The following is a 25,000-nucleotide window of genomic DNA, read 5'->3' on the forward strand; positions in this document are numbered from 1 at the left end:
GATGCAACATGGAGGTCCTACCTAAGGCCTTACCTAAGTTGCAACATGGAGGCCCTACCTAAGTTGCAACATGGAGGTCCTACCTAAGGCCTTACCTAAGATGCAACATGGAGGTCCTACCTAAGTTGCAACATGGAGGTCCTACCTAAGGCCTTACCTAAGATGCAACATAGAGGTCCTACCTAAGGCCTTACCTAAGATGCAACATGGAGGTCCTACCTAAGGCCTTACCTAAGATGCATCATGGAGGTCCTACTTCTCCTCCAGATTAAACCATGGTCTTCCTAGTATATGTTGGGTTTGCCTGTGTGCCAAATAAGGTTACCAAGTAAATCTTGGTTAATGCCCAGTGTCATGCGTGGCTTAGTCCTAACCCCATTTATTTTAGCAATTCAAAGGCTATCCTCGATTGAATAGATCTTCCTTCCTCTGACTGTTAGAGCAACTTATCAATGAAACGAAGGTGAGGGGATTAGGCACACTAAAAAAGACAGATCCTTGGCCATCTTCCAAAATGCAAGCATCTCCTTGATGGATATGCAAATATTAGTAAAAGTGGGCTGAATGTTTTAGTCCAGCCCTCATCTTGGGAGGGTGGGGAGCAATGTTTTCTTGGCAACTTGGCCTGTTTCTGTGGCCTTATTTCGTTTGTGTCGGGTGCTGGGGGCAGATACTACCTCTTTTAAAATTTTTGTTGCTCTCAAATTGCTTTTCCTAATGTGACACCATTTTCCAAATCCCCGGGCTACCCCCTGGAGGGCACCAGGTTGGAGAAGGGTGCTCTAGAGCAGCATTTCCCAACCTCGGCAACTTTAAGATGTGTGGACTTCAACTCCCAGAATTCCCCAGCCAGCAAGTCCACACGTCTTAAAGTTGCTGAGGTTGAGAAACACTGCTTTAGGACAGTGGATCTTGCAATTCATTGGAGAACATGACACAGTTGTTTACCAGTATTTTCTTTTCCTACGTATTTGATGATGTTTCCTGTCTTTCTGTTCATAATAATATGCCCCATGGACCAGTGTCATAAAGCTATTTAGGAAATGCATCCTGTCCCTTCAGTCTGCACACTGTTTCTTAACTGATTCTTTCCTCAGTGTTCCTTTTGTAATCCTGTTTTTCTCATTCTTCTCTTCCCCTGCCCCCTTTCTCTCTCTGATTTTACATGTTCCTTTTGGCCTAAAAATGCAAGCCCATTGTGTCCAGTTGCCCCACAACCATGATGGCCGCAGCGTACGCGGAGCAGAGCGGATACAGGCAGGCCTTATGACCCAGATGATGGAAATGAAGCCTGTGTTAATCAATTAAATGGGAGGCTAGAAATTATTTAAAAAAATAACAGGTTCAGTGTGGTCCAGTTCTCTAGCCCACGCGTTGTCAAATAAGTAACAAGGCATCTTAGGTGGGCCTGAATGATCATTGAAGAAATTGACCACTTCTACATGTCACAATATGTGACCAATAGGTGCTGATATAATGGATTTAATTGTATGCTGTATTGTCCAATTGGGGTCTGGGAAAAAAATTTTTTTTCAGGGAATTAAGCCTCTATAAACTATATGCCAAGATTTAAAAAGGGTTGTGTTGAAGACTGCATGAATTTGAGAAATACTGGACCTGCTCAATGAGGTTTTTTTTTTTTTAAGGGACTGATGTTAATGACAGTTCATGTTGGCTAGTGACTTTTTTTATATAAAAACAAACTTTATATACAAATTCCTGACTCCTTATGGTGCATCATTTTAGATCCTGCTTTGAAGCCCCCCTCCAACATCTTTAACAGGATGGATAAATTAATCACAGCAGTTTACACATCTGGAACCAGAAAGGTCATGCTAAACTGTGCCATGATTAACTGCTATGTAGCCCAAATGTGTTTGCATGCTACCCTGTGCCTAAATGGGTTTATAAGCCACCATAGCTGGGTCTGTGCAACACTAAACCACAAGGCAGCCAATGCTGTAATGGCTTGGTTGCAACTGAGTGCAATATAACTTGGATGACTGGAGTACTGTCAGCTCAGTGGGGTATATAAGGCAATGTACTGAATCTATAGGGTGTACTACCAACTGTTTTGGACATACTGCCCCTGGGGCTTACTGGAGTACCTGCCATACCCAAGTGAGCCACCAAAGAGTAGTACTCTGTGTCCTTTATAATAAATGCATTGCTCTGCTTCCCCAATTGAGCCTGCAGTACCCCAGGAAGCCACCAGGGGATGATATGTTCTATATAATAAATACTGTACATTAGCCTAAAGAAGCTATGGAGCCTGAAATATCCATACTGCCCCTGTTGGCTCATTGGGGATTCCAGGCCTGACTGGAAAAATAGGGCAGTGTGTTGGAATTAAAGGACATACTGCCCCCTGGTGGCTTGGTTCACAGACATGACAAGCCCCATAGTGAAAATATGGTACAGTAATAAAGAATATCAGAGGGAATAGGGGAATGCATTTACTTTACAGCACATACTGCCCCTGGTGGCTCACAGGTGTACTGCAGGTTCCATGAGGAATATAGGGCAAAGTAATGGCAGCCATTAATAGTTATTCAATTAATAATAATAATAATAGAATTAATTCATGGAGTGAGAATTGCCAGATGTACAAGCTGGGTTTAGAAAAGGCAGAGGAACTAGGGACCACATTGCCAATATCCACTGGATAATGGAAAAAGCCAGGGAGTTTCAGAAAAATATTTCTGTTTTATTGACTATTCTAAAGCCTTTGACTGTGGACCATAACAAATTGCGGCAAGTTCTTGGTGGTATGGGGTTACCAAGTCATCTTGTCTGCCTCCTGAGGAATCTGTATAATGACCAAGTGGCAACGGTAAGAACAGACCACAGAACAACGGACTGGTTTAAGATTGGGAAAGGAGTACGGCAGGGCTGTATCCTCTCATCCTACCTATTCAACTTGTACGCAGAACACATCATGCGACGTGCTGGGCTTGAGGAATCCAAGGCTGGAGTTAAACTCGCTGGAAGAAACATTAACAATCTCAGATATGCAGATGATACCACTTTGATGGCTGAAAGCGAAGTGGAACTGAGGAACCTTATGATGAAGGTGAAAGAAGAAAGTGCAAAGGCTGGCCTGAAGCTAAACCTCAAAAAAACCAAGATTATGGCAACCAGCTTGATTGATAACTGGCAAAAAGAGGGAAAAAATGTAGAGGCAGTGAAAGACTTTGTATTTCTACGTGCAAAGATTACTGCCGATGCTGACTGCAGCCAGGTAATCAGAAGATGTTTAATCCTTGGGAGAAGAGCAATGACAAATCTTGATAAAATAATTAAGAGCAGATGCCTCACACTGACGACAAAGGTCCGCATAGTTAAAGCAATGGTGTTCCCCATAGTAACATATGGCTGCGAGAGCTGGACCATAGGGAAGGCTGAGCGAAGGAAGATAGATGCTTTGAGCTGTGGTGTTGGAGGAAAATCCTGAGAGTGCCTTGGACTGCAAGGAGATCAAACCAATCCATACTCCAGGAAATAAAGCCAGACTGCTCACTTGAGGGACTGATATTAAAGGCAAAACTGAAATACTTTGGCCACATAATGAGAAGACAGGACACCCTGGAGAGGATGCTGATGCTAGGGAGTGGAAGGCAAAAGGAAGAGGGGCCGACCAAGGGCATGATGGATGGATGACATTCTAGAGGGGACAGACTCGTCCCTGGGGGTGGCAACTACCAACAGGAAGCTCTGGCGTGGGCTGGTCCATGAAGTCACAAAGAGTCAGAAGCAACAGAACAAACAACAAATGGAAGCCATAGGGCACACTGCTCCAGGTGGCTGGCTTGGGGCTTAACAAGGGGGAGATGTGGGAATGTATTTAACATTAAGCTTAATCCTTGGGAGCTCTGGCGTGGGCTGGTCCATGAAGTCATGAAGAGTCGGAAGCAACTAAACAAATAACCCTGGTGGCTCACAGGTGTACTGCAGGTACAATGGGGCGTTCCGTGTAGTCATGCTGGCCACATGACCACGGAAGCGTCTACCGACAAACGCTGGCTCTTCGGCTTTGAAACGGAGATGAGCACCGCCCCCTAGAGTCCGACAGGGCTGGACTTAATGTCAAGGGAAACCTTTACCTTCTTAATGTCAGCCATAGGACACATTGCCCCCTGGTGGCTCACTGGGTATTGCCTGGTCCATGGGAAAAAACATACCTATCAATCTTCTCTGCTTGGTTTTTTTTTTTCAAATTTTATTAAGCATTACAATTAAAAAGATACAAACTAAAACAAGAAAAGAATTTTAAAAAATAGCGCAGAAAAGAAGGAAAAATAAATAAATAGAAAAAAACCCATCTCACCATGGGAGAGCCCAGGAGCCGCCGCCCAGCAGAGAAGCCTGAAAAAGAGCGACCGCGAAGCCTGCCTGGCTGCACGGTCGCTCTCGAAGCGCGCCGCAATAAATCGGAGTCTCTGGCTCGGTGTAAACAAAGGAAAATAGCACGCGTCGGTCATCGAGCTGGGAAGACCAGCTGCCCGCTAGGAAACGGGACTCTTTTCCCCCCCCCCGGATCTCCTGGAAGTCTCCCGACCCGGCCGGGGGCGTGGCCAGGGGCGGGGGAGGAACGAAAGCGAAACTCGCCGCCGCCATGAGAGCCGTCCGAGGGGCTCGGAAGGGGCCGCCGCCGGCCGAGAAGGGCGGCGCGGTCGCCAAGAGGGCGCGCGGGGCCGCAGCCAGGTGGGTAGGCGGGGCGCGCCTCCCGTCGCCCCTCGCCCGGTCGGTAGGCCGCTGGACAGGCCGGAGCCCCGGGCCCATGAGCCTGCCCCCCGCCCCTGGCGCTGGGGTCGAGGATCACGGTTCCCAGCATCCCCAGCCCACGGCGCTCTCAGGCAGGACCCCCCTTCCATAATCCTTCGCCCCCGATCTTTACGGCTCTCCGTAGGCCAGAGCCTCTGTGCCCATGTCCCCAGGATCACACTTCTCAGCATCCCCAGCCCACGGTGGTCTGAGGCAGGACCCCCCCCCCTCCATAATCCTTCGCCCTGACCTTTACTTCGCTCCACAGGCCAGAGCCTCTGTGCCCATGTCCCCAGGATCACACTTCTCAGCATCCCCAGCCCACGGTGCTCTCAGTCAGGACCCCCCCTGTCCTAACAACCAGGAACCACGCTGAGACAAGGAACAAGGAACTGGTCTCTAATATTTATTGCTAGTACTTAACAGGAATCCTAACAAACTGAAGAAGCGTGGGAAAAACCCAGACATATAACCGGGGCCCGATCTGTGTCTCTTGGAATGGCTGCCCAATTCCTCAGTGCTACGCATGCGCTTTACAGTCTGGATGGGAGCCCCCTGCTCGCCATCCTAACTCATGACATCCCCTTCCATAATCCTTTGCCCTGACCTTTACTGCTCTCCAGAGGCCAGAGCCGCTCAGAGACAGTGGCACAATGAGATGGGTGGTGTGCAAATTTAATCAGCCAGTCCACCTCTGTGCCCATGTGCCCAGGACCCTTCCCTACTCAGCCTTGTATCCCCGGATGAGTATTAGTCCTATATTCCCAGGAGCCCCCCTTCCATGGTCCTCAGCCATCGGTGCCCCCTGACATGGCAAGAGTACAGCTCCCATCATCTTAGACTCTGCATGGCTGGTGCAGGGTCCTCTGTTCCTGGGGCACAGTGGCTGGGAATGATGGGAGTTGAAGTCTAGCCATCTGGGTGGGGGCAACTGCGGTTTGATCCGGCTCAAGATACATGGGGGAGAGGTGGGTGATGGGAAAGGGTTTGCAGGTGAGGGCGGTGGGCTTGGGTGGGCTACTGCACCCATGTTGGGCAGCTGAAAGGTTGGCCCCATAGAAGAGGGATGGGCTTTGTTACCCCAGAGGGCAAGGCCGGCACCAAGGGGCTAACACTCCAAGGAAGCCAGTTCAGGAGCTCCTGACCGTGGGAGCTCTGAGCCGGTGGAACAGGCTGCCACATGAAGTGGGGAACACTCTTTGCAGGAGGTTTTCAGACAGAAGCCAGGGCCTCATCCGTCCGCGATGCTTTCATCGATCGTGCACTGAGCAAAAAGTGGGGCTAAGTGACCTCTAAGCTCCCTTCTAACCCTAGGATTTTGTGATACCTGCATTTCCTATTTTAATGACTTTTTCTCTTCTTAGGGCTAAAGTTGGCTAAGGTTCTACAGGGCTTAGGGCAGCCTCCCCCTTAATCTGGCATCCCCAGATCTGTTTGGACTAGAACTCCCATCATCCCCAGCAGAGCCATCAAGTCCTGGGCCTGATGGAACGTAATAGCCCCCAATGTCTTGGGGACACCAGATTTGAGTGCTGGACCTACCATTCAAAATGGTTGTGTTGTAACTTTCAGGGATGTTGTGAAGACAGAGTCTATGTCTGTGTCTGCGTATCTGTTACCTTAAACTCCTTGTGAGTGTAATAAAATAACAACCCTAAAGGCAAATAAGTACGTATCAACAATTGCAACAAACAAAATAAATAGCCAACTGAAAATACACATTTTAAATCAAAACAGGACAGTTACAGGCTGTTAATACCTTGAAAACTTGGCCCATAGTAGATTTTTTAAAGCATGATGGACTTTGGATGTACCGTGTTCATATTTTTACAGAATTCAAAATACATTTGATTAAATTGCACCTTGATTGTCAAAATAGATGTTTTGAGAGGGCAGCAGAAAACCCCCAAAATGAGCCTGTGTGTTTTTCAAAAGAAGATAATTTTATGCTGCCTGTTGTTGTTTAGCTTTGCAATAGGTTTGGTTGTGACACGTTCAAATTTGTCGTGATCACAAATAGCTTTGGGCTGGCTTCTGAATGAATGGGGAACTATCAAAATGGTTGGATATCAAAATAACAAGATTTAAAATAGCTGATCCAACCAATCCAAAGTAGCAGGGGGCAGCAAAATCATGGGATGAGAGAAATAAACATTTTCTTTGCAGTTCATCCTAAAAAAATTAAGGTATGACTTGTTTTGTTCCATAATTCGCAGGACTGACCATGATTTGGGCTGGTTAAATGGTTCAGGATGAGATATTTAAAGAGTCTACAATTCTTCAAGAAACTTCGGGTTTCTATCCTCCTGCTTGATTTATTTATTGATGGAATATTAGGGTCAAAATAGAATGTGAACTGAAGATCTCAGCTGTATAATACTGCATAGGACAGCACAGCACATAGGCCTCAGGACTGAAAAGTTGTTAAGTTCTAAAAATCTTTGGAGAATTGAGTAAGGCTGTTGTGGATGTGTTGATGCTCAGCCCTGTTTTCTTCCCCTTTTTTGGGAGGGGGGGACCCATAAGATAAACAACTGCATGTAAAAGTATTAGCTTTTACACTTTTCTGCTTTTATTTTTCTGCTGTTCCTGCCTGTTTGAATGCTTTGTTTCATTTGACTGATTCTTTCCTATTTAACCAAAAAAACCTACGTTGGTGTAGGACCCTAAAGTGACTTACTAATTTAAAATAAAACCCTTGGCGCAATGTCAGTTTTTGGATGAAGTTTCGTATGAACCTTAGTTTAAAATCCTCTCCTTAATACCAAGACTTAGAGGTAGGATATGTAAAAAAAGAGAATTTCTGAGTCTTGGTTGGAGACATTTGGCTTGAAATAATGGCACTGATGCAGCTACAGGCTCTGAATGGTCATCCATCCCTGGCAGGACTCCTTGGAGATTTCTGGAGATGGAAAATGAGAACTAGGGACAGGGCAAGATGAAAATTGATAACATTACGAGAACCATAATAGTGGAAATGTGGATTTCTTTTTTGTAGGTTTGGGAATGGGGAAAGACAATTCCTGGGATGTTTTTCAAAATCACGAGACTGGGTATAGATGTTTTATCTTCTAGTGGGAGAAAGAAAGTTGAAGGCGTCTGGACAATGGTTGCCTGCAGATCTCCAGATGTAATTAAGCCCTTACTTTGCTTAACCATAGTTAATTGAATGAAATACAGTTGTTTGGCTTAGCAAAAGATACTAAGCCAAAATCAAACAAACCAGCACCATTGTTTTGTATAAAATATGTACTGGTCTAGGTGTCAATGCCTACAAAGGCCCTGTTTGGTCTTACCCCACTATATTTTAGAAAGCTCCTGAACCCAAAGGTTTCTCCAGAAATATTTTTTTTAACCACTATTGATTGTGTGTTAGCAATTGTAAGTAGCAAATATAATTTGCCATGGTGGAAAATATTTGTAGGTCAGGGTAGAATTCTTGGGTTCTTGGCGTTCTCGAGTTTGCTTGTCTTCTGCAGATGTTTCAGGCCTGACGGTGAGGACGAGAAGCACACACAGAGAATACTGAGAATGAACAAATATAATTTGTAGTTATTTTAAAGTTGTAAGGAGCCTTGGGACATTTTTTAAAAAGTGAGTGTTGTCATGCCCTTCCTCCTTTTATTTTCAGTTATATGGATTTCTGCTTTTCTCCGTCTTATTAAAATAAAAGTTAGGTGACCAAAGACTCAAAGGGAGCTTACTGTTGCACTTAGCCAATATATATTAAAATCTACTTTTTGTTTGGGCACGTCCAGCTTTCTGGTATGCATCGATTATTTCTTCCTTCTCCATGATTTTTCCCAGGATGGTCAATTTTTGTCCGCAATGTGGACAGAAAGTAGAGGAAATTTTTAAGTTCTGTCCTGCCTGTGGAGGCCAGCTGCCGTTTCAAGAAGAGCCGATGCAGATCACTCCGTCTCCTTCTCTGAAAGGTATGTGAAGTTCATCAAATGTGACTAGTTGGAGTCCAAGAAGTCTCACTGTAATGGTTGCCTATTCTAAAACACCATCAGACTCATGAGCAGGAATTCAAAGATATCTGATTTATTAAAGAATAGTATGCAGGATCACAGAGAAAGCTGAGAATGATGAAAGCGCGCCAAATTCAAGCTAAAAACCCTCGGTGCAAATGAGATCCCTCCCCCCATTAGAATCTTCTCAAGTTCACAATCCCAGGTGCTCCTAACGGTTTCTGATGGTCTGCGGGAAAAGGCCTTGAGCAGAGAACATAACCCAAACACATTCCATTGTACTGATTTCACACACACAGCTTGGTACAAGGTCTCACAGCAGCTCCCTCCCAAACAGAAACGCGCGTCAATGCCATGACATGGGAAACGTTATGATGTATACACTACATTGAATCAGTGAACATGACACTCACTGATCTGGAAGCTAAACAGAATAATCTTGTGGCTAAAAAAGGGAGAGGGCCTTTGCTCCTGGTTTCTACCACTTGGCCCTGGTATAATGATAGTGTAGGTAGTCCTCGCTTAACGACCACAATTGGGACCGGAATTTCAGTTGCTAAACAAAGCAGTCATTAAGCGAATCCAAACTGATTTTATTACCCTTTTTTGTAAGCAAATCAGCACAGGCGTTAAGCAAACCATGTGGTCGTTAAGCAAATCACACAGTTCCCCATTGATCTTGCTTGCCAGAAGCTGGCCAGGAAGGTCAAAAATGGCAATCGCATGACCACGGGACACTGCAACAGTCATAAATGCGAACCAGTTGCCAAGCACCCAAATCATGATTACCTGACTTCACGGGACACTGTGAAGGTCGTAAGTGTGAGGACTGGTCACAAGTCTTTTTTTTTTCAGCACCATCATAAGTCCAAATTGTCACAAAACGAATGGTTGTTAAGGGAGGACTACCTGTAAATCAGCAGGATTTTTCTGCCTGACCTTAGTTTCTACTGAGCAGAACTGAAATGTAGAAGTGTGCTACAGCTATATTCCTACATGCTTAACTATGGTTTGTTGAGTAAACCGCAATCGGCTAGGCTCACACAACTTAAGCTATAAACCATGATTTTTAGGCCACAAGGACTGGGTTCACAGATAAAATAAGCCCCCAAAACGTGAGCCACCAGTTGGCTTAGCAGCCTAGCCATAATGTCTGCTGTTGATGTAGAAAAAAATCTGAAGGACCATTTCTAGAACGGAGTGCAGTTTCAAGAGGGAGGATTAGAAGAGCAGAAGGGGGCAAAGATTAAGCAGAAGTTAAACTTTGACCGGAGATCCTGAATGTTTGCGGACTGTGGCGGTATAAAAATGTAGTAAATAAATAAATCCCAGTTTCATTTAGTACTCTTACACAATTACAGATTACCATCTCTGCTACTTATAATCAAGGCCTTTGGCTTACTTACGGATTCAGTAAGGGACAGAGCAATTCCAAATACTTTTGCCACCTTGAGTTTCTGAAGGGAAGGCAGAAATAGAAATTAATAATCATCCATTCCAATGGCATCTTAACTTGAATTCTATGGGATTTACTGCCAGGTAGATAACAGTGTCAAAAGGGACGCGGTGGCGCTGCGGGTTAAACCGCTGAGCTGTCGATCGGAAGGTCGGCGGTTCGAAACCGCGCGGCGGGGTGAGCTCCCGTTGCTCGTCCCAGCTTCTGCACACCAAGCAGTTCGAAAACATGCAAATGTGAGTAGATTAATTGGTACCGCTTCGGCGGGAAGGTAACGGCGTTCCGTGAGTCATACTGGCCACATGACCCGGAAGTGTCTATGACAACGCCGGCTCCAAGGCTTTGAAACGGAGATGAGCACCGCCCCCTAGAGTCGGACACGACTGGACTTTACGTCAAGGGAAACCTTTACCTTTACCTTAGATAACAGTGTCAGAGAGAGTGACTTTACAGGGACAGGGTCGGGTGGTAGAAGAAGTCACAAATCTCAGACAAGAACCAGGGTGTTTCGTTCAGGATTCTGCTCAGGGTTCTGAGTTCAGGTTTCTACACAAAAATCCATTTCATCTGCTTTATCATGCCTCCTTTTTCCCATCTTTCGCATCAGAAAGGAGGATGACATCATGGAGATGATGAATTCAAAACTGGTCAGGAAATCAGCTAAGATGGTCACTTCCCCTGCCCCTGGGATGCTCATCACACAGGCCATGACATCATGGCACCAATTACTTAATCAACGTCCTTGGCACGACAGAGTCACAATTTACACGGGGTCTTCGTGGCTTGCCATGCCTGTGCCACCACCCGTACCTTCTGGCTGCCACTGTGGGCAGAGAGGTGACTGGCCCCTTCACCCGCCCACAGCAATGCCTTACAGTCGCTCGAGCCTGCAGCATGTGGCTGGCGTTGGGCTCAGCTGCGGACATCACTCCAACCACATTGTCTCGTCTCTTGCTCAGAATTGAATCAGGACGTCCAGGTTCAGCTGCCACAATTGCCCGAAAAGAAAAAGGTGCAGATAGTTTTTCCAGAGATGGGAGTACCTTCAACCCCGCTTAAACAAGCTTCTCCGCAGAGCTCAACAGCATCCGCTTCTCCAAAGGCGAAAGGTAAGGATTTATGGATGTGGCCGGGATTAGCGATGCAGGGAATGTGACCTGTTGAACTGGTAGCGATGGCTGGATCACAGATTCTTCTTCTGACTTTCAGGTCTGAGGACCAAAACGATGCCACTATTTATTTATCGTACGCCTTGACTTCCATAGCCTGCACTTAATAGTGTCCCCTCCCTATTTCTGTTCAACCTCTGCTCTGTTTTTAATATTTCTCCCCTCTCTTCACCGTTCTGCTGAAGAACTCAGCAGTATGTCTCAGCAGTTTTGGTTTTTTAAAAAATCACACCTTTTCAGTAGGATACAGATGAAAGCAGTGACCGACTGAAGTTCATTGTCTGAGCTTCATGGCTGATCCGCATCCTCCTCTACACTGCGGTAGCTTGATTCAGGCCTGAAAATAATTATTGAAAAACTCTCCCAAATACTGAATAGGGAGCTCATCTGGATGGGTATTTTAATTATACTGAAGGTAATACTTAGCTTTTATGTGGTTCTTTATACCACTGCTTAAAGCACCTGTATATTCTAATTTTATATTTTATTTTATTTTATTTTACTTTATTTTAAAGGTAAAGGTAAAGGTTTCCCTTGACATTAAGTCCAGTCATGTCCGACTCTAGGGGGCGGTGCTCATCTCCGTTTCAAAGCCGAAGAGTCGGCGTTTGTCCAAAGACACTTCCGTGGTCATGTGGCCGGCATGACTACACGGAACGCCGTTGCCTGCCCGCTGAAGCGGTACCTATTAATCTACTCACATTCGCATGTTTTCGAACTGCTAGGTTGGCAGGAGCTGGGACTAGCAACGGGTGCTCACACCGTCACGCGGATTCGAACTGCCGACCTTCCGATCGGCAAGCTCAGCGGTTTAACCCGCAGCGCCACCGCTTTAATTTTATTTTTTAATTGGTTATAACTGCCCACTCCAGCAGACTCTGGGCAGCTTACAAAATCAAAACACAGTAAAAACAGTTAAAAACAAAACAACACAGACAGCCCAGACTGAAACAATCATTACAGTAACAGCAAATCACAACAAGAGCCCCAGAAGTACATTAAGCCCAGGCCTGGGATGAAAGCCAAGTCTTAATATATGTTGTAGCGCATACTATTGTGTTACGATAAAAACCTGGCTTTTCTGGCAGGTCTTGAGCGAGGGAGATCTGTGAATCCGCATGAGCAATGCGATCTTAATTCTTTTTGCATTTCCCTGAGATGGCAGGAGTGTTTCTGGTTCCTTTTGACTTCCTGCAACTTGGTTTAAGGTGGCTTATTAACCATACAAAATAAATAAACAAAAATGGCACTGGTCTTGTGAGGTAGGTGAATGTTAATATCCCTGCATTTGAGATTCGGGGTAGGTTGAGATTCGGGGTAGGATGGGGGACTAAGTTAGTGATTCCTTGGCAGAGGTGAGATTCAAACCAGATCCTTCCTCCTCAGTTGGTATAGCATCTTCCATGAAGATTCATAGGTCTGTTACTGAAAGAACATGGCCGCTGCATCTAAATGTCAACCCTTTGAGGTAGACCAGACTAGGAAACCAAAGTCATGAATGCTAATAGTACTATCATTATAGGGTTACAGTAACAAAATCTTGCAAGTCTGAATGTGCACTGGTATGTGGGAAAGGCCTTGGGAGACGGGGCCCGGAGATGCTGACTAGAGAATGGTCAGATAAGAGATGGCTTAGCCCGCAGCTAGATAGCGGATGGGGCAAGAGGCTCAGAAGGGACCCTCCCTAGTTTCTTGGCTGTAAAATGGAAGGTGGGAGAATTGTACTTTCAGACTTGCAAGATTCTGTCAATGTAGCCTTACAATAAAGTAGAATTAGCTCATCTGGTCGTGTTTCCTGTCTGGTCTACCTGGGAAGGCTGACAGAATGTACACCCCCCCCCCCCAATCTTCATGAGAACTAGGGAGGATCATGTCTGAGATACTTTCTCAGGTTACAGCTCTGCTTTGGACCCAGATTTCTCTTATTTAACTATTGAGTTGGTTGCAGCTCTTCCCCCTGTTCCTCGGGGTTACTCTCACAGCCCGTTAAAATGCCCAACGTAATTCTGCAGAAAATATCTTTTACTGAGGAATCTCACTTGCTTTCCCCTCTGTCAAAGCAAGCTAAGTAACAAGAGGAGTAGGATGTCTACTAGGATAGCAGTTGGCATTGATATGGGCAATACTTAAATGATGGGTGGAGAATTCCACAAACTTGGATCTCCTCAGGGGCCCCAAGATCTTTTTTGGGTGGTTGGGCTTGGTTGAATAGAAGCATTTGTGCTCGTAATGCCTTGGGCTATCAGTCGAAATAAGCAGAAGTCATCTCTCCTTTGAAGCAAAGGTGGCTACGCGATCACCAAAGAAGGACAGATGTTCTTGCGTGAAAGTTCTCCCAGAAGGTGAAATCTTGACAGACCTGAATAAGGAAGAGTGGGTGCTTTGCAAGCTTCTGAGCCAGACCGACCGTGGGCTGATGTACAAAGGTATCCAGGGTGATCATGTTGTGGGGAGATACGCTAATGCCTTTGAGCTGTTGATTTCTTGAAAGGCGGAAGGTCCCCTGTGCAAGCACCGAGTCATGTCTGACCCTTTGGGGAGACGCTGCTTTCACGATGTTTTCGTGGCAGACTATAGAGTGGGGTGGTCTGCCATTGCCTTCCCCTTACTATCGTTTAATCTTCATGACTGGAAGCAGGAATTATTAGCTATTTGGAGTCCTAGAATCGTATGGTTGGAAGGGAGTTTGTGGATTTAGGTGGCCCGAGTAAGTAGGTCAATAAAGGCATAAGTCATCCTTTCCCCCTAACATTGGAAATTTGCTGCTGACAACTGAGGCATAATCTGATCCCAACCCTTTCCTACAACCTCTTGCTGTCGTTGTATGAAGTTCTCATATCCAAAGAACGCTGGCCAGAAGGAGTTCCTTCATCCAAGCATCTCCTTAGTCAATCTATTATGCAGATAACCAAGGGAATACAGTGTTTCATGAAGGATATGATCCTGACTTATTTTCATGGTTTGTTAACCAGCAATGAGCCATCCTTTCCAGGATCTCTGCATCAAAGTCTTGAACAGCATGCCAAATTGAACTCCTGCGCTTACAACCCACAAGATCCAAGTTCTTCCTTGCTCCAGAGTTTGAGCCTGTTTAAACCTACAAAAACTTTGGATCTTTAAAATAAGCTGAAGGTGTATGCAGAAAAACTGTCAATATTTCCAATTTTTTTCCAAGGGAAGTGAAGGATTATGGAACTGTTAAGCAGTGTTAGGTCCTGCATATTTAAGGGCCTAAATGCATCTCTCTTGCATTCGCTGTCAATTTGTGATTTTATTTTTCCACAGCTAGATCACGGTCTGAAGTTTACTCACCAAAGCACAAATATACGCTCAAACTGGTAAGTTCTAGTTTCCAGGTTAGATGTGACATGGAACGTGTCCAAATACCAGAACCGGGTTTTCAGCTTCCTAAAGATAGGAGAGGTCATGTTCATGCTTATTACTGTCATTGATCAACGTTTTATATACATCTAAAATTTTAAAAATGACACATTAGTTGCTGACTGGAAACCCCTTACAGACCTTTTGCGTGAAAGAGGGGGAAAAAATTAATTGATGATTTTGACGATTAAACAGAACAGATTATAGAAAGAAGAGAGGTGTGTTGTAACCATAAGTAAGAGGCAAATTTATAATTGTACTTATAACTGCTGTAAAGAAAATCAGAAGTGACTCCTTTATATCTTTTTTTCTTTTCTGTTTTTTTCTTTCCTTTTTCCCCCTTTCTTGCACTTCTGTTTGATTTCTCTTCCTTGTTTTATATTAATTTGTGTTCGTTTTTATATACTTTTTTAAAAACTTTAATAAAATTATATTAAAAAAATAAAATTTAAAAAATAGCAAGAAAATTGAGAACCATAGGAAAAGATAAGATAGACACATGAAATGCATAAAAGATAGGAGAGATTTGCCTTGTACTTTAACTTGGTAAATTCCAGGAATTATGAGTTGGATTGCATATCACTCAAGGGATTGAGGCAGATTTAGGCCAGAGAAAGGGTACAAACAATTCCAAGGAATTGTGCCAATCCCAAACTGTCGGTTCTGAGTCTGAAAGAAGGGTCTTTTAATAGGAATTATGTCAGTGATGTCACCCCATTGAATAGCCTTGTCCCCAACATGGAGCCTTTTCACTGTATTGGATTTCATTGGCGTACAAGCGAGAATTTCTTTGGTTGCAGGAGTCAGATTAGTACCTAAATCTGGCTTTGTTTTCTTTTGGAAGAATTGGAAAGCCTCAGCTGTATTTGAACAGCCACTCTGAAGCAAATAAAGCCCTTGACGCTACATAAATATTAAAAGTTCCTTTCTCACCCCTATCGGTGGTGTATGTCTTCCTTAACCTCGGGTCCTCTGCCAGAGGCCTGGGAGTTTGAGGGTTCTGCGCAGGATCTCAGCTGTTCCTAGCCCTGCACTCTTCCAGACGGAAAGCTCTGATGTGGCTCCTGGGATCTGTTGGAGCCAGCTTGGGAGTCATATATCCCTTCTCATTAGGTCTACTGTAGTAGCATTCCATCAGTTCCAGGTTCTCTTATCTTGTCCATGTCTGGTTTGTTCCAGTAGCCCACTTATCATCAGATTGTCCTGGTTCCTCAACATCCGACGTGCACTTTGTTAATCCGAGCAACGTCCGAGGCAGCATGACTCTGGTAATTTGTGTCACTCCTATTTGAGGTAGGCAGGGGAAGTGTTAGGGGGTCTTTGCTCAAGGACCCCTACTGGTAAGGTAGGTATCAGCTGGGATTTGAACCCTGGTCTCCAGCTCCAAAAGTGGCACTCTAACCACCATGCTATCCAGCTGCTACACACAAACACACACACATAAATTTTATTTAAAGTTTTAAAAAGAAGATAAAAACTGACAAGAACTAATACAAAGTAAAGAGAAAGAAAGAGAGAGAGAAACGTGCAAAAAAAAAAAGATGAAATAGGAAAAGTTTCCAGTTTCCTTTGCAACAAATACAAGTGTGAAATTTATCTCTTACTCTATGGCTACAAAAAAAACACTTCTTTCTATTATCCAATATTTTCTAATCATCAAAACCACAAATCAAAAGTTCATCTTTTTCTGTTTCATGCAAAACGTCTGTAAGGGGTTTCTGGTCAGCAATAAATGCAGTTGTTGGTTTTTTTCTCATCAAAGAAGTCAGTTTAGCCATCTTGGCAAGTTCCATCATCTTCACCAACCTTTCCTCCATGGTGGGTAATGCCCAATCTTTCCATCTTTGTGCATATAATAATTTCACTGCAGTAGTCATATATTGAGATGATCATCCATGAACAATTTATACATTTTTAAAATTTTGTTCCGGACTGTAGAACATTTCCCTTTTTGCTGTAGGGAGAAATTCTATACCTGTTACGCTGTTCCTTATTCTATACCTGTTCCTTATGGCTCATTGGGAGATCTAGTGCAGTTCTCCTGGTTTCTTGGTCTCCGTTGGGAGTCTAAGCAAATCTCTCTCCCATCTCTGGATCAGCATGTTCACTTGCCTCAAAGACGTTGGAGAAGCCGTATTAACATCGTCCTATTTCTGTACTTGTCCAAGAGATGGCAATGAGGCTGCGAAGAGAACCTCAGTGCCACATATTGTCTTTCTTTTCTCAGGATGCTAAAGATGGGAGGCTGTACAACGAACAGAACTTTCTGCAGCGAGCCGCCAAGAAAGTCACAGGTAAAAAAAAAAAAAAAGGTCAGAGGACATCCTCCCCTCTAAGTGGTTCTCGGGGACATGAACACATGACACCATCCTCAACCCTTTCCTGGCCCACTATGAAGTCGGTCCCCAATCTGTCCTTGGCCATGGATTTTCAGGGCCATTCAGTGTCTGCCAAGGGGAGAATCCGGATTCTCCTACAGTGTGATAAAGCCATTTCTTTTCTTGCTCACCCATGAGCAGGACCAAGTTATCCATTAGGCACAACGGGCAGAGTGCCTAGGGCCCACAATCTTGCTGCTGCTGCTGTTTTTAATCAGAAAGACTAACAGTGAAGTAGAGGTATTTATTTTCATGCCTTGCCGTTCAGCCCTGAAAATACACACAAGGAATAGAATGCAGATACATCCTAATTAATGGGCAACCACTGTTTATTATTACAAGATAATATTTGTATTATTTGCTATTCCCTATTTCTCTGTAAAAATACAAAGAAAATCTTGAGACTCATGAAATACAATGTCGAGTGCTACAGGTAGTCCTCGCTTAACCACCATCTTTGTTGCTTAACACCTGTGGTGATTCACTTAATGACAGCCACAAAAAATCGGGTTGGATTCACTTAATGACCACTTCACTTAGCAACTGAAATTCTGGTCCCAATTGTCATCGTTAAGCAAGGACTACCTGTATTGTTTTGATGGAGGGAGGGGCCCACTAAGTGCCTAGGGTCCACAAAAACTGTAAGGCAGCCCTGCCCATGAGAATCATTGGTAGGGAAAGGAGAAGTTGATCTTTTGGGGGCCAGTTCTGTTGCCCCCAGAAGATCCACTTCCCCCAGAGTAGCTGGTGCTGCTTTGCCCGCTTCCCTCCCCAAGGGAACCCCCCCCCACCACTCCCCACAGCTTAGGTGCTGTAGCATGGGGTGATTCGAACATGGGCCCAGCAGGCTTGCAAAGAAAACTTTTGTGTCCTTAAAACTTTCTGTAGTTTTAATCCTCGAAGGGAATATGTTAGTACTTGTGTGTTTCTCTACATGGGAGAATGATGGGCTTATGCAAATGGGGATCAGTTCATTTTATCAACCAGGCAGTTGTCCTGTGAGCAATTATTTTTAATTGGCATTAATCAGTGATTACTAATTCTTCTTTTTAAATCCTGCTGTACTTTCTGGCAAGTGGGTTCTGGCAGGCGTAGATACTTCTGGGCGGATGGGCATGCATACTTATTGGGGGGTGGGGGGGAGAGCTCTGGAATTGGATCCTGCTGCATTTGGCAGGCTGTGTTGGGATGCTAGTGGCCTTCTGACTTCATAGGCCCCAATTTTCCCTTGCACCTTAGTTAAAGATGCTCTGCTGTAGAAGTAAAGTCAGTTTATTTTGATTACAAAAGAATTTCAGAGGTTTCTCTCTCTCTCCTGGAACTTCATTTTGGATGGATCAAGTGGCTGAGTGATGGAATACTAACTAGGGGTTGTCCAGGCAGCTGAAGGGACATAACATTTGCCCTCTCATACGTTTGCTGCAATCTTAGTTAAATCTCCTTTGTGCCTGCATTTATGTCTCCATCTTGATTCCATTTAAAAACCTGTCTCCAAAAACAGCAGCAGTCCAGCGTGGGAAGATGGGTATCACCCAAGAATTTTATCTCTGCTTGCATTTATTTTTTTCTGTCCATTCTTCTTGGTGGCACAAGTCGGATGTAGGTCATCTTAAATTCAGGGCCAGCTTCCAAGTCACCTTGGAACTGAATGCCTCCATTTATCTTCTGTCTCACTGTCCCATTTGATCTCTCCCTGCAGTGGAGAAATGGAAGAAGCAATATTTAATGCCATTCCTGGGGATACCTGAATGCGTGGGCTTTGGCCTCCATGGCAGTAGCTATAGGTGAGTCTGTACAATAAGGGAGTGTGACCTCTACTCTCCTCCCATCTCACACCTTGGCTGAAGCCATCCTTCTGTTGCCATTCCATGCGTTGCATGTTGATTTGAATAAATCTGGGTCACTCCCCAAGGCTCTCATTTTGTACTTAGCCTTTTTGTTCCTGTTACAATGCTTCCTGATTTACACACTTCTGCACTACTAAGGAATACTGAATTTCATATATATATTAGCTCCAGGGGAGAAGATGTTCTCAGAAGTCTAGAAGGACATGGCAAGTCACTGGAAAATAAGTGATTAGCCTCCCTAATTCCTGGTGGGTTTTACCAGCGGGTGACCAAGGGTTGATGCAAGCTGTGATGGGAGGCCCAATTCACATGCAATATTATCTCCTTTGACTGGCAGGTTCCTGGTCTTTCCTGATTTGGGTCGATCCCTTCAGTCAATCCTGGATGACAGTGGAGACAAGATGACAGAAAAAGCTGCTTTGCAGCTTGCAGTCAGACTGGTATGGGAAGCCAGGAAGGCACAGGGTGGGGGAGAAATTTCTGTAATGGGAAGAAGGAATAAAGGACAGGAGAAAGAGCCTCTACTAAGTCAGATAAAAGAAACCTGAATCCCGGGCAAAACTGTAACCTGAGAAAGCGTCTCAGACATGACCCTCCATATTTCTCATGAGTGTCAAGGGAGGGAGCGGAGAGGCGCATCCAGACTTGCAAGATTCTGTTACTATAACTTTATAACAAAAGTAAAATTAGCTTGTGTGACTTTGGTTTTCTGGTCTGGTCTACCTTGGAGGGCTCACGGTTTCTCACAAAGTTCTCTTGATTCAGGTCAGGTAGAAAGGAAGATGTTTCATTTACTTTTGGAGGCCCACCCCAATCTACAGATTCTGGGTGGTACTCAGCAGCACAATAACGTACTGTAAGTCGAGCAAGAAGTGGAAAAGCTGGAATGACGAGAAAGGGCCATGCCCCCAGATGTGCAGCACACACAAAATGGTCCTCTGGGCTGAAAAGCAGGGTGGAAGAGAATGATTTGGACCATCTTCTGAAAGGCTAGAAGAGAAGGGATCCAAAGATCTCCACAACATGGGAACCCCAACCAGAAAGTTCTGCTTTCTGGTTCCAGGTCTGATGATGGTATGCTGCTGCAACAAGGGGGTCTTGGACACAAATCCAGTCCTTTCTTTTTGTTGCTGAGAGCACTTATTTTCCCCCAAAGAGGCATTTTGCAGGACTGATTCAGCCTTCAGGTTAATACCTGGTGGAGGAGGTGCAGCTCTGCAGTTCACATTGCTCGTAATTGTAACATCCTGTTCCAAGAAGTTGTACCCAACTGCCCAGGAAGCAGGACTGGATTGAGCTGTTAATCAGAGCCTGAGATCCTTCACAAACCAGGACCGTGGGCTGTGATTCTGGTGGAGCTGCCCTTCACCCCCAGGTGCCCTTCAGCTCCAGTCTTGTTTAAGCAAGTAATGGGTGGGCCATCAGATGGGTGAGAAGGTTTGAGATCCATGTCAGGTAGGGTAAAGGGCACGTGGTAAAGCCTCCTCCCACCCTCACCCCACTACTTCCCATCTATGAAGACTATTCCAGGATCAGCAGTCCTAGAAAATGGGAATGTCCCCTGCTGACCCTTCCTGTCTGCCTTTATCTTTGCCTTTAGCTTGACGTTCTGGAGTACCTTCATGAGAATGAATATACTCATGGGGATGTGGCTGCTGAAAACATCTATGTGAACCCGGCTGATCTTACTGTGGTAAGGCAAGGAGCAGTGGGCAGGAGAATGGGACAGGGCTTCTGCTCAGGTTGTAGCGGAGTACAGAGTACAGAGGTAGCTGGGAGATGCCAGTGCAAAAACATCAGCTTAGCCCAGAAGGACAGGAGTAGGTGAGGAAGAAACTCAAGACTGACCCACCTTGACTCTTTCTGGTATGAAAGGGAGGGATGGGAAAACACTGTCAAGCTTTTAAGGTTATAAATACAATAAAAGGATAACGAAGGAGGCAGACACCACAAGCCATGTTAGAATTCTGTTGTTGTAATTTGGGGGAGATGGGCGGTGGCTAAATTTGAAAAATAAGTAAAAACAGAGGTCTGATACTGCGTGTGATGTCTTCGTCCTAACCTGGTCTACCTTGAAGGGCTGACCCAGCTTTCCCAAGAGCAAATAAACCAGGTCTCCACTGACTGCGCAGTTATTTTGCACCTCCAAAAGTTGTATCCCATATCACTCTCCTGCTAACCGGTGCTGGCTGTTGCTGATTAGGGGGAAATAGATTTCCTCCTTTCTGAAGAAAACAGCTAAAAATGTGATGATTTTCCTTGGTCATCCCTGGAAGGAACCTTTTGGAACATGGTTGGCATGATCAAACAGGTGCTGGTTAAACTGGTTCTGACCTTAATGCCTTTTTGGCTGTCCAGATTGAGATTTTAGGACTGTTGCTAAGGTCACAGATGCCTTGCAAACTGGTATGGGCTGGTACTGTAACTCTCTGCCTTTCCTTGCAAGAGAAATAGCTTGTTTGGTGCTCTTTTGCTCTTTTTCCTTCACATCCTTCAGGTTACTTTAGCAGATTACAGCTTCGCCTTTCGATACAACCCTGGGGGAAGACATGTGCCTCAGCGGGATGACTGTCGGACACCTCACGAAGGCAACTGGGAGTTCATCAGCCTGGACAGCCATAGGGGAGCTGGTGAGACCTTATGCCAGCCCTTCTCAACCGTCTGACCCTGGAGGAACCCTTGAAATATTTTTCAGGCCTCGGGGAAGGAACTCCTGCCCATTCAGGCTCAAAGATAGACCAGAAGTTGCAAAATTATTATATTTGTTTCATGGGTAGGCCTGTATATATGGATTCACATTTCAAAGAATGAAACTTACCACTTTCATGTGAAGTTGCCCAAAGTTGAAATGATTTTTTAAATAAATTGTGATCTCCCAGGGAAGCCCTAGTGACCTTTCGCAGAACCCGAGGGTGCCAGGAACCCTGGTTGAGAAACCCTGCCTTACGCATAGAGGGTAACCAAGCACCAAGCCGTTTGGCTCTTGTGGTGTTCCTCTGAACCCTGGATGATATTTATCCAAGATCTGGCCCCTTCTTAGCCTGGTAGCTGACCCTGTGAGCCCCAAATCATCTGCTATATTCAGGTAGATAAGGAGATGGATTAACTATGGTTCTGGTGTGTGACTGTCGTACAATTAAGGTGTGAAAAACTGGCTTTCTCTCCCACAACGTGATGGTGACATTGAAGGTTGTTCTCAGTTGCTTTGTGAACCTGGTGTAGAGGCTCTGTAAAATATGGAAGAGCTTCATTAATTGCTAGATACGTTAAGACAGATCAACTTTGGAAATACTGGGAAACTGAGCCAATGGTTAAAAAAAAGGGTAGTTTACTGGTAGTTAACTGTTTACTGGTAGTTTACTGATGAGTGACTTTACTATATCCCATCTCCATTTCCATGGGGCAGTAACTATGGAAATTTGCTTCCAGTATTTCTTACGGGGATCTGTTTGTTTGTTCCCTCACAGCACCATCCCGTCGGAGTGACCTTGAATCCTTGGGTTACTGTCTGGTGAAGTGGCTGCGTGGAATCCTTCCCTGGTCTGCGCAGCTGACTGATCCCTGCGTGGTCATGGAGGAAAAAGAGAGGTGTGTGCACTTGCACACCTAAGTTAGGTTTAGAACAATGTCAGCATCTCCCTGGTCTCAGGGAAAAGAAATGCGATTATTTCAGCTACCGCCAGCAAAGGCTGCAGTCGCTACTGAGTGTTGATAATGGGATCCTATCCTTCCCTCTTCCTGGTTCCACACTTCCCTATTCTTCACCCTGGAGCAACTGGAGACAAAAATAATCCCTGCTGTTAACAGATAAATGTTTAGGAACACCTTGTCAGTCATGCAAGGATCAGGCAGGCCTTGTCTTGGGGGCATCAACCTGGCCTTCAAAAGGTAGGAGGAGAGCCCCAGGGCAGCAGTGGTGGGAAAGCAGATTTCAGCTTACCTCCGAACAACAGAACTGCCGGGTCTCTCCTTTGCCAGTCATGTTAAAGCAGAAGCTGGACAGTTATCTATCAGAAATGCTCCTGCCGTATCCTAAATTATAGACCTTCCACCTGGCAGGTCTTCCAGCTTCCTCCAAGTGCTAGAATTTGACAGATTTGTTGTCTCTCTTTTGAAGGCAGGCAGTGGGGTGGATGGGGTATATTGTCAATGCCCAACTCTCAGCTGTACCTCCCACGTTTAAGCGGTTCATCTTGTTTGTCACTGCCATTGTAGGTGCAGAGCGGATACGATCAAGCATCCAAGACAGTCCTGTGGCTGGGGAGCACTCCCAGGTACAGGCTGGTTTGAATTGTTCTCATTTTAGTGCCCGAGTTTTCATTGGAGATCTACTTCTGGGGTTAGTCCGTGGTTGTCCTCACAACAGCTCTCCACAGTTGTTTTGGACGGGAAATATCAACCGTGACTTTGCACAGCCAGTTCCATGACCCGTCGTGACAGTATAGAGCAGCCTTTCTCAACTTCTTGACCCTGGAGGAACCCTTGAAATATTTTTCAGGCCTTGGGGAACCCCTGGAGATCTCTTTTTTCTTTCTTTCATTCATTCATTCATTCATTCATTCATTCATTTTTAAAGAATCCGTAAAGAAATACCTGCAACAAGTAATGGCTTTGGAATATGAAGAAAAACCAAACTATGAAGAGCTCCGAATTTTATTTATGACGCCTCTTCAGCTGATGAGAACATCGGCCTACGACTCGGTGGACCTCAGAGTAGCACCCTAGGTGAGCTGCGATTTAATTCCAGTCCCACAAACGGAGCAACACGGGCTCTGCTGGGTGGCAGATTCTTGTGTCCAAGAGAGTATTATTTCCTCTTGGAAAGAAAAGAAGCTTGCTTAAAGCTGGCCAGTTCTGGGCTTAGCATAGCTGGAGGTATCGGAAGCAAGCTCCCAAGGCAAACTAGAGCTTTGCCCAGCAGCTTGCTTGCAGAATTGCAACAGCCAGTTTTCAGGCAAAATTTTCTCAACGCTCGAGGAGTGTAATGTGTAGTTTGACCCTTAGCAGGAGAAAATGAATAGGCAATTTAAATTTGCCAGAGAAGAGAACAGTGATGAACCTTTTGCCCCACTGACCGATCAGATGGTTCATCATGCGCACAAGTCTCTCCGCCCATGTGTTGTGAGCAATTGTGTCAAAGGCAGTTAAAACCACCAAGCACAGATTTTGATATCAGAAACAGCTTAGTTTGGGATCACGGCCTGTCAAGGTAACAGAAGTTTGCCTTTTGCTTGTGGCACATTTGTGCACCAAAATGGCTCCTGGCTAGTTCAGACATATTTAGCGATCACAGGCTTTGCATTCTATTAATACAGCTAGCTTATCCTTTCATTAGATGTTTTTGGTAGCAGAGAGAAATTTATCATTGCTTATCTGTTCCCTTTACCCTGCAAAACTCATTTTTGGGCGTGGTTTTTTTTCCCCCTTTTAAGCTTTCAGAAAGTTGAATATGAAGAGAAATAAAGAACAAGAAGGAATCATATTTGGCTTTGCAGATCTTGAAAAATAGAGTTGGCCGTCATACTTGCTGGAATGTCATCACACTTGTTGGCAACATGGGGTGTGTGTGTGTGTGTTGTGTATTTGCTTTTTATCTCTGGTTTTTAATATAGAGAGGGAAAGTGATTTTCTTGGAAACATTTGTTAGGATCTTCCTGTGACCTTTTATAGCCTAAAGATTTGTCCAGGAATATAATGTAATGAATTTAATTAATTCCAGCTGAGATGAATTTTGAATATTTACTTGAGTGATTGCTTGAACTTCATTTATAAAGGGCCTTTAGTAGCTACCCGAAATACCAATGTGAAGTGCTGCACCTTAAAAAAAAGGAAGGATTGTAAATATTAATAGCCACTTTGATTTTGTTTTTAATCTTGCCTTTAGTGTGTCTTAAAAGTTTGTTTTATTCTCTTGCAAGCTACCTTAAAGGTGTTTTGTCAGGCAGAAGGATGAGATACAAGTTTTTAACCTTTTCAATGTATACTTTGTTGATTTTGTAGTAAAAAGTTGTATGGTGCAGTCCAAAACATT

The 25,000-nt window shown here is 44.7% G+C and overlaps 1 protein-coding gene across 1 annotated transcript; it reads left to right on the top strand.

The window, feature by feature from the left end:
* Positions 1-4,600: 4,600 nt before the first annotated feature.
* VRK3 (VRK serine/threonine kinase 3) lies at positions 4,601-25,000 on the top strand. Its single transcript, XM_063315039.1, has 14 exons — positions 4,601-4,704; positions 8,572-8,699; positions 11,154-11,303; positions 13,643-13,789; positions 14,649-14,701; positions 16,972-17,038; positions 18,822-18,906; positions 19,307-19,409; positions 20,570-20,662; positions 21,467-21,599; positions 22,437-22,557; positions 23,185-23,243; positions 23,546-23,694; positions 24,402-25,000. The coding sequence occupies exons 1-13, from the start codon at positions 4,616-4,618 to the stop codon at positions 23,692-23,694; spliced, it is 1,377 nt and encodes a 458-aa protein (XP_063171109.1). The 5' UTR covers positions 4,601-4,615; the 3' UTR covers positions 24,402-25,000.

The sequence above is a fragment of the Candoia aspera genome, chromosome 14 (genome assembly GCF_035149785.1).
Source record: "Candoia aspera isolate rCanAsp1 chromosome 14, rCanAsp1.hap2, whole genome shotgun sequence".
Classification (NCBI taxonomy): Eukaryota; Metazoa; Chordata; class Lepidosauria; order Squamata; family Boidae; genus Candoia; species Candoia aspera.

Coding starts and splice junctions, on each gene's coding strand:
- VRK3 (XM_063315039.1), top strand. CDS start 4,616: ATGAGAGCCGTCCGAGGGGCTCGGAAGGGGCCGCCGCCGGCCGAGAAG. Junction 8,700..11,153: donor TCCGTCTCCTTCTCTGAAAG/GTATGTGAAGTT, acceptor TCTCTTGCTCAG/AATTGAATCAGGACGTCCAG. Junction 17,039..18,821: donor AGCCGCCAAGAAAGTCACAG/GTAAAAAAAAAA, acceptor CTCTCCCTGCAG/TGGAGAAATGGAAGAAGCAA.